This window comes from Parasteatoda tepidariorum, chromosome 9 (genome assembly GCF_043381705.1).
Source record: "Parasteatoda tepidariorum isolate YZ-2023 chromosome 9, CAS_Ptep_4.0, whole genome shotgun sequence".
Taxonomy (NCBI): Eukaryota; Metazoa; Arthropoda; class Arachnida; order Araneae; family Theridiidae; genus Parasteatoda; species Parasteatoda tepidariorum.
The window spans coordinates 12761333-12769567 of record NC_092212.1 but is presented as its reverse complement, the minus strand read 5'-3'; the positions used below and the strand labels follow the sequence as shown (position 1 = coordinate 12769567).

Here is an 8235-nt window from a genome sequence, read left to right as displayed (position 1 = left end):
CTTTCTTGACCTTTGGGCTCTGGGGTGCAGGAGCAGATGTTCCGGTTTGGTGGTCAGCCGAAAGCGAAACATATATATAGATTAATTTCTAACGAAACAAGTTATTTCATTTCAGATTGAAATAACTAATCAACTCTTAAATTACTATCCACTTGGATTTCTTAGGACAATGTTTAACTTCCAATAAATTCCCTATGTTCTTTTCAATTAATTTGATGGAGGAAGTTATTTCTAGACTTGTTCCGGGGTAAAAATATTTTGTATACATATGTATCAATTCAAACCAAATGATGTTTATATATATTTTGACTAATCTTCTTTCAAAACAGCATTTTGGGCACCTTGCTGCAGCAGCAGCTGCCGGTTAACTTTCTTGAAGAAAGTATATAAAAGCCTGGGTATAATAAACGGTACGGTGTATCAGAATTTTGTTTTGAATATGTTTAGGTATAAATGGATTTTAAGTATTTTTTACGGTCAAAACTACCGGCACTCTGAGTCATTGTAATTTTTACCTTAATTTGATTCGGATCCTTGTTTTCAGTAAGTTTCTTAAATTGACATGACACTTTTCAAATTGTTACGTTCTCGTTATAAGGAAAATGTTAGATACATGAGTATGACTGCTAAAAGAGAAGATAGCAAAACAGAAATGTGGTATGGAATGAAAGCTCTGTCTAATATGCTATCAAAACTTTCAGCAAACTCAGAGCCTGACTAAGGCATGGGCGTACGGGGCAGTTGCCCCGGGCCCCACATATGAGGGGCCCCCAAATAAAATAGAAAGTTTATTTTAGGTTTCCTTCTTTAATGAACTTTTTTTAAACAAAATATCAGTACAGTGTAAAATCCGTCATTTTTATGTTAGCTTCTTCATTAATCTATCGTATGAACACAAAAATGAATTTTTTCGTTAATCCATCGCTTTCTAGCGCGGAATTTAAGTAAATTTCGCCATTACGATGGACAAATTTGGCCAATCAAAAGACTGTATTCTTACATATCGCAAAATGGGATATGTTTACGAAAATACAGGATTCTGATTGGCGTTATTGAGCCATCGTAATTGCAAAAATTTAACTGAATTCCGCCCTAATGTCAGCAAGGATATAAATTTTTCGCAGCTAGATGACAAAATTTACAATTAGAAAACTGCATTCGGCAAGATGGACATAGAATCGTCAGAAAATCACTAAAATGGGCAGAACGATATTTCGTCAGACCATTGGTGGAGGGGGGGACTTAATAGCTTTTTTAAGATTTTAGTTAATTTTCTTGCTTATATGTGTAGAATGAGGTGAAAATTTAAATACCTCCATAAAGTTCGGTTCTTCATTACTGAAAAAGTGAAGCAGAGGGGGGAACCCAAAGAAGTTTTTGCCCCGAGCCCCAATTAGGCTAAGTCGGGCCCTGAGCAAACTCCGGTAACTAATGCAATGCCAATAGTAATCGTTGTATTACCGACACTCTTAAAAATGCCTGATCAAATAACGGTAAAAAGTAGCGGCACTCAGACTGCCGGTATTTTTGACCGTAAAAAATAAAAATCGATTGTTACCGGAACATGTTACGGATCAAAAAATCTGATATAACGCGATTTTCACTGTGATAATTTCAATACAATCATTAAATCACTCTAATAAACTATATATTACATGATAATATTTTACGGCAAAAATGGTTTTTTCGGTAAAATGAATTTTACGGATGATGCTCTAAAACTACAGGTTCTATTTACCGTATTAGGTATTTTTTTACAGTGTAGGTGTTTTGGTTATCACAAAATGTATGAATTGTTGTAAATATGACACTTTTTTACCATACCTGTCGTTCTGCATCCCAGGCACAGTAATCATTATATCCTTCTTCTAAATCTGACCATTCTTCTTTGGCGAAAGCTGCCAACATCTTTATAAACTTTTTCATTTTCTTAAAAACAAATATGGTTAAGCTCTAAATTATTGGTTAATAGTGCAATGAACCGGAAGATAAAAGATAATCATCCTTATTAATTTACATGCTAGTAGTTTTTTTACATTCTGAAAACCAGTAGTAACTTTGAGATAGATTATACATGTATTAAGATTGATTCATTGGTAGTCGATTAGTGTTAATTAAATTACGAAATTAGGCAAAAAAATTCTTTTTATTAATAAACATTATTTTCTTTTCCAATGTATTAAGATCCGGAAAACATGGTCCCATTAGTTTGATTTGTAAAGTGCGTATAAATGTTGTGAACACGTAATTCTCCTTGTCTCGGAAACTTAAGTGAATCAAAACATATTTGTTCACAATAATAAGAATCCTTCTCCAAATGAAATAACTAATACTTTTTTTCCCCTTAAAACAACTTTTATAATTTTTTTATTATTTTTCATAAGAATAGCGGGGTATCCAAAAACTGGGAAATGGGGTAAATATCGTTTAATCAGGAAAATGGCCAAAGTTTTGACCCCTCAATTTAAATTTTAATATTTGTGTATTTCCACATATCTCGAGAATGTTTTAAGCGAATCAAAAAAATTTGAACAGAATTATGGAATTTATTCCCTTTAATTCAAAAAGTAATTTGTAATAGTTATTTATATTTATTATTTTATATTTATTATTTTATATAATGATCATTGAAACATATTTGAATTCATAAAAAATTTTTAAATCATTTTAAAGAACGTAATTTTTTAGATCAAAATCCAAAATTTGACAGGAATCGATCGAATAGTTGTTGAGAAGTCCAATAATTAAAAATTCTGTTTCTCAGAAACTATTCAAATGATTTCGTTCACATTTTCCATTTTGTAACATAAAACTACTTTTTTCATCTAAAAATTTGTATACCTTACAATTCAAAAATTTTTGAGCATTATTAAATAAAATAATAANGGTGTTTTGGTTATCATAAAATTTATGAATTGTTGTAAATATGACACTTTTTTACCATACCTGTCGTACTTCATCCCAGACACAGTATTCATTATATGCTTCATCTAAGTCTGACCATTCTTCTTTGGCGAAATCTGCCATCATCTTTAGAAACTTTTTCATTTTCTTTAAAAAAAATATGGTTAAGCTCTAAATTATTACTTAGTAGTACAGTGAACCGGAAGATAAAAGATAATCACCCTTATTAATTTACATGTTAGTAGTTTTTTTCATTCTAAAAACTAGTAGTAACTTTGAGATAGATTATACATGTAGTAAGATTGTTTTATTGGTAGTCGATTAGTCTTAATTAAATTACGAAATTAGATAAAAAAAATTCTTTTTATTAATAAACATTATTTTCTTTTCCAATGTATTAAGATCTGGAAAACATGGTCCCATTAGTTTGATTTGTAAAGTGCGTATAAATGTTGTGAACACGTAATTCTCCTTGTCTCGGAAACTTAAGTGAATCAAAACATATTTGTTCACAATAATAAGAATCCTTCTCCAAATGAAATAACTAATCCTTTTTTTCCCTTAAAAAAACTTTTATTAATTTTTCACTGTTTTATTACTTTTCATTAAAATAGCGGGGTATCCAAAAACTGGGAAATGGGGTGAATATCGTTTAATCAGGAAAATGGCCAAAGTTTTGACCCCTCAATTTAAATTTTAATATTTGTGTATTTCCACATATCTCGAGAATGTTTTAAGCGAATCAAAAAAATTTGAACAGAATTATGGAATTTATTTCCTTCAATTCAAAATGTAATTTGTAATAGTTATTTATATTTATTATTTTATATAATGATCGTTGAAACATATTTGAATTCATAAAAATATTTTAAATCATTTTAAAGAACGTAATTTTTTATGTCAAAATCCCAAAATTTGACAGGAATCGGTCGAATATTTGTTGAGAAGTCCAATAATTAAAAATTCGGTTTTCTCAGAAACTATTCAAATGATTTGGTTCACATTTTCCATTTTGTAACATAAAACTACTTTTTCCACCTAAAAATTTGTATACCTTACAATTCAAAAATTTTTGAACATTAATAAATAAAATAATAAAAAAATAATAAATATTTACTAAAATTTTTGTTTTGCACAGAATTATCTTTGAATAAACAAATTTTATTATTGTTTGTAGCAATTTTTTGAGCTTCTTAAAAAATCAAGGAGATATGGCGAAAGTATAAGAATAAATTAATTAAATATAAGAATAAGAAAAAAACGTGAACAAAGCATAAACGAAAGTGCATAAATTGACATAGAATAGTTTCAGTTCCATAAACAAAGATCTTCCTCATTGTGTAAAATCTTTCTCTGTGTTTAGACTTTAAGGAAGTTTTTTGTTTATACAACTGAAACTATTATACGTCAGTTTATGTATTTTCATTTGTGCTTCCACGTTGTTTTTTTGTATAAGGGATCAAAACGTAAGACTGCGCTCTTGACCGAACTATTTGGCCACATTTCCCAGATTGCAGCTATCCTCTATACTTTTGAGATCAGGAACCCGAATCCATGAAGAAAAAAAAAGGAATGCAGATTCTGAAAAAGGACATTTTTGTGTTTGATTTCGTAACTTAAAATATCGTCTGTACTAATTAGTTAGCATATTTGAGATCCGATCATTAGAACAGAAGTTATTCAGGGTGAGTTTTTTTCCTTTTCTTTTCCCCGCGCACTGTATACGCTAGAGTTTTCCGATCTAAGACTTTGTTTCTGCATGATTATTTTCTACGCCGAGATTGCACAGACTGTTACAGTCAATCAAAATTAAAGTCAAAAACGGCAAAAGCAATCATAATCACAAATGCTACCGTTCTAAATTACTACAAGGAGGTCATAATGTGACTTTTAATGTCTATCATGTGATAACACATGAAAGCCTCATTGACTACTTATTGTGACTTTTGCCAGTTCGCAAGTCACAAGCGTACGTTACTGTGACTAAAGCCACTGAGAAGTCTTTTTGCAACTTTGTTGTAATTTTGATCCGATGAAAGTCACGAGGAAACTATTCCACAACTTGTCTTATTATAGTAAATTTCTTACGACTTTTCTTATTCTGTTATTTTATTCACTTTTTAGCGAATTTATTTTATTGATGTCACGCTACTCGTGTCACTAAAGTTAGATCAAATAGTTAAAAGTCATGTAAGCAGTTTTTTGCTATAAATGTTTAAAAATTAACTATGTGAATCAAATAAAGTAACAAATGGTCACAACAAGATACACTCATGATTGTGAACCGTTTAAATAGTTTCGATATCTTCAATATATAACTACGAAGGGAAAAAATATTTCCGTACAATAGAGCCATTAAATGTGAATATACCCTTTGCTTATTTTAACGAAATTTATTTCATTACTCTTAAGATTACTGTTATTTCGAAGAAAAATTTTGAATGTAATTTTCTTCTGTTTTTAAAATAGGTGACTATGCTTATATTTTCTTTAAAAATCATGTTAAAAATTTCAAGTTTTACGTAACTTTTATTGCAACAATCTCGATAAAATTTGTCTCTTTTAAAAATATTACTGCCGAGGTAAGCCCCGAGTAAAAGGGGGCTACTGGGATTGCCTCCCCTTGTTTGGGCTAACTCGACACGTGATATTAAAAAAAATAGCGGGCAGTAAAAAACACAAATAAATAAAAGAAATTATATAAAATCCCTTTACTGCACTTCCCATCGTGACATAAAAATAAAAGAGGAAAAAAAGGTGAAAAATAAGAAGCAATATACATTGCAACGCTTTAGTAAATCTTGCCTAAAAGGAAGTCAGGCCTTTAACATTCAAGGCTGCTTAGATCGCCTTTTTTTTCTTCTTTTGACCTCAAGATGGAAAGTTCTTCATAACTGATTTGCTGGCAGTTTCAATGTCTTGTGTTTGTTCAACAAACGTTCGATTATTTTCTTTCTCCTCTGTATAGTTTCAACGATGCCAAACATCTATACCAAGATCTTAAACGTATATAAATCAAGGCTTGAAGTCTAAAAAAAGTTACTTTATCCTTTTCTGTTGATGTCGCATTCTAAAGTCACCTAGATGTCAACATGAGACCACAATGAGACCTTTAATTGTCGCAGGTATTTCATCCTGCTATGAAAACGGGACATATTCACGCCAACAGGATATCAGGGTGAAAACTGTGACATATTCAAGTCACAACAAGATGTCAGTGGGAAAACTATGACATATTCAGGTCTCAACAGGATGTCAGTGTAAAAACTGTGACATATTCAAGTCATAACAGGATGTCAGTGTGAAAACTGTGACATATTCACGTCTCAACAGGATGTCAGTGTGAAAACTGTGACATGTTCACGTCTCAACAAGATGTCAGTGTGAAAACTGTGACACATTCAAGTTTCAACAGGATCACCATGTGACAGATTCTTATCTGAACAGGATCCTTGTGCGAGACTATATCCTCATCTCAAATGGATCACTAAGACTATTGCATGTTTGTTGCAATTTGGTAACGTTGCTACCCTGAGTATGAGCCATGAATTAAAATTTTGTAGTTGTGAAATATAATGTTTGCATTGATATGAGTTAAAATTTTTTAAATATGTCAACAAGTTCGAATTTACCAAGGGAACCTCAAAATATTAAGATTAAAGACATAAAAAGTTGTAAATTTCTCTAAATTTGTTTTCATACTCTAACAACTATAAAAAAAATAATCTTACCTCTTCTGGTACCTTATCTAAGCATGTATCAAACTCATCAAGTGCAGCTTTATCTGCAATTAAATTGTTTTCAGTTAAGGAACAAAAATGTCATTTTTAAAAATGAGCCACTTTCTAGTGTTCAATATTATATGGAATAAAAAAAAAGACTTACAAAAGTTTAAGATATTCGTTGCTAAACTTGATATTTAAATAAGAGTTTGTTCCTTTGGTTTGGCTTAATAGAAAGAAATTCAGGTGATAACTGAAGCTTAGCTAAAGTTCGGGTGACTTAGCTAAACTTTTGGCAGTTACAGAACTGCATTGGCTAAATTATTTATTCATTTTTTATTTTTTTAATTTGTAAACGAGGAAATTTCACAAGAATTAGAACGATCAGAATTGGAGTAGAATCAGAATGATCAGAATTTAGTTAGACTCAGAAAGATAGTTCTTTCGAGGATGGTGGGTGAGTAAATAGAATATCACTTTTATTTTTGTTAGAAGTGGACACGAGTAAATTTGAAAAAGTCCGCATACTGTAACTGTAGTTAATACATTACATATTTAAATTCAGCAATATTACTTTCCTTCTTTTTGGGGACAAGAAAAAAAATAACATTATTGTAAATGTCAAAATAATCTTTAGTTTTTAATCCTAATTATTCTCTTCCAAAAAGATTCAAACAAAAATAATCAGTCTTTTATAATTTAATAATTTTTTATTTCCTCTGAATGTAATAAATATATATATATATATATATATATATTTATAACATTCAGAGGAAATAAAAAATTATTAAATTATAAAAGACTGATTATTTTTGTTTGAATCTTTTTGGAAGAGAATAATTAGGATTAAAAACTAAAGATTATTTTGACATTTACAATAATGTTATTTTTTTTCTTGTCCCCAAAAAGAAGGAAAGTAATATTGCTGAATTTAAATATGTAATGTATTAACTACAGTTACAGTATGCGGACTTTTTCAAATTTACTCGTGTCCACTTCTAACAAAAATAAAAGTGATATTCTATTTACTCACCCACCATCCTCGAAAGAACTATCTTTCTGAGTCTAACTAAATTCTGATCATTCTGATTCTACTCCAATTCTGATCGTTCTAATTCTTGTGAAATTTCCTCGTTTACAAATTAAAAAAATAAAAAATGAATAAATAATTTAGCCAATGCAGTTCTGTAACTGCCAAAAGTTTAGCTAAGTCACCCGAACTTTAGCTAAGCTTCAGTTATCACCTGAATTTCTTTCTATTAAGCCAAACCAAAGGAACAAACTCTTATTTAAATATCAAGTTTAGCAACGAATATCTTAAACTTTTGTAAGTCTTTTTTTTTATTCCATATAATATTGAACACTAGAAAGTGGCTCATTTTTAAAAATGACATTTTTGTTCCTTAACTGAAAACAATTTAATTGCAGATAAAGCTGCACTTGATGAGTTTGATACATGCTTAGATAAGGTACCAGAAGAGGTAAGATTATTTTTTTTATAGTTGTTAGAGTATGAAAACAAATTTAGAGAAATTTACAACTTTTTATGTCTTTAATCTTAATATTTTGAGGTTCCCTTGGTAAATTCGAACTTGTTGACATATTTAAA

At 30.0% G+C, this 8235-nt stretch overlaps 2 protein-coding genes across 2 annotated transcripts in view; one reads left to right on the top strand and one right to left on the bottom strand.

Moving 5' to 3' along the window:
• LOC107453025 (uncharacterized) overlaps window positions 1-8235 on the top strand; it is a 188618-nt gene that overhangs the window by 6674 nt on the left and 173709 nt on the right. The gene's annotated exons all lie outside the window — the stretch shown is intronic.
• Window positions 1825-8235, bottom strand: part of LOC107452410 (uncharacterized) — a gene marked incomplete at its 3' end in the record, with an annotated part of 9062 nt that continues 2651 nt past the window's right edge. The window contains 2 exon segments of the mRNA XM_071185021.1: window positions 1825-1929; window positions 6636-6688. Of these exon segments, the coding sequence (XP_071041122.1) occupies window positions 1825-1929; window positions 6636-6688 (158 nt within the window).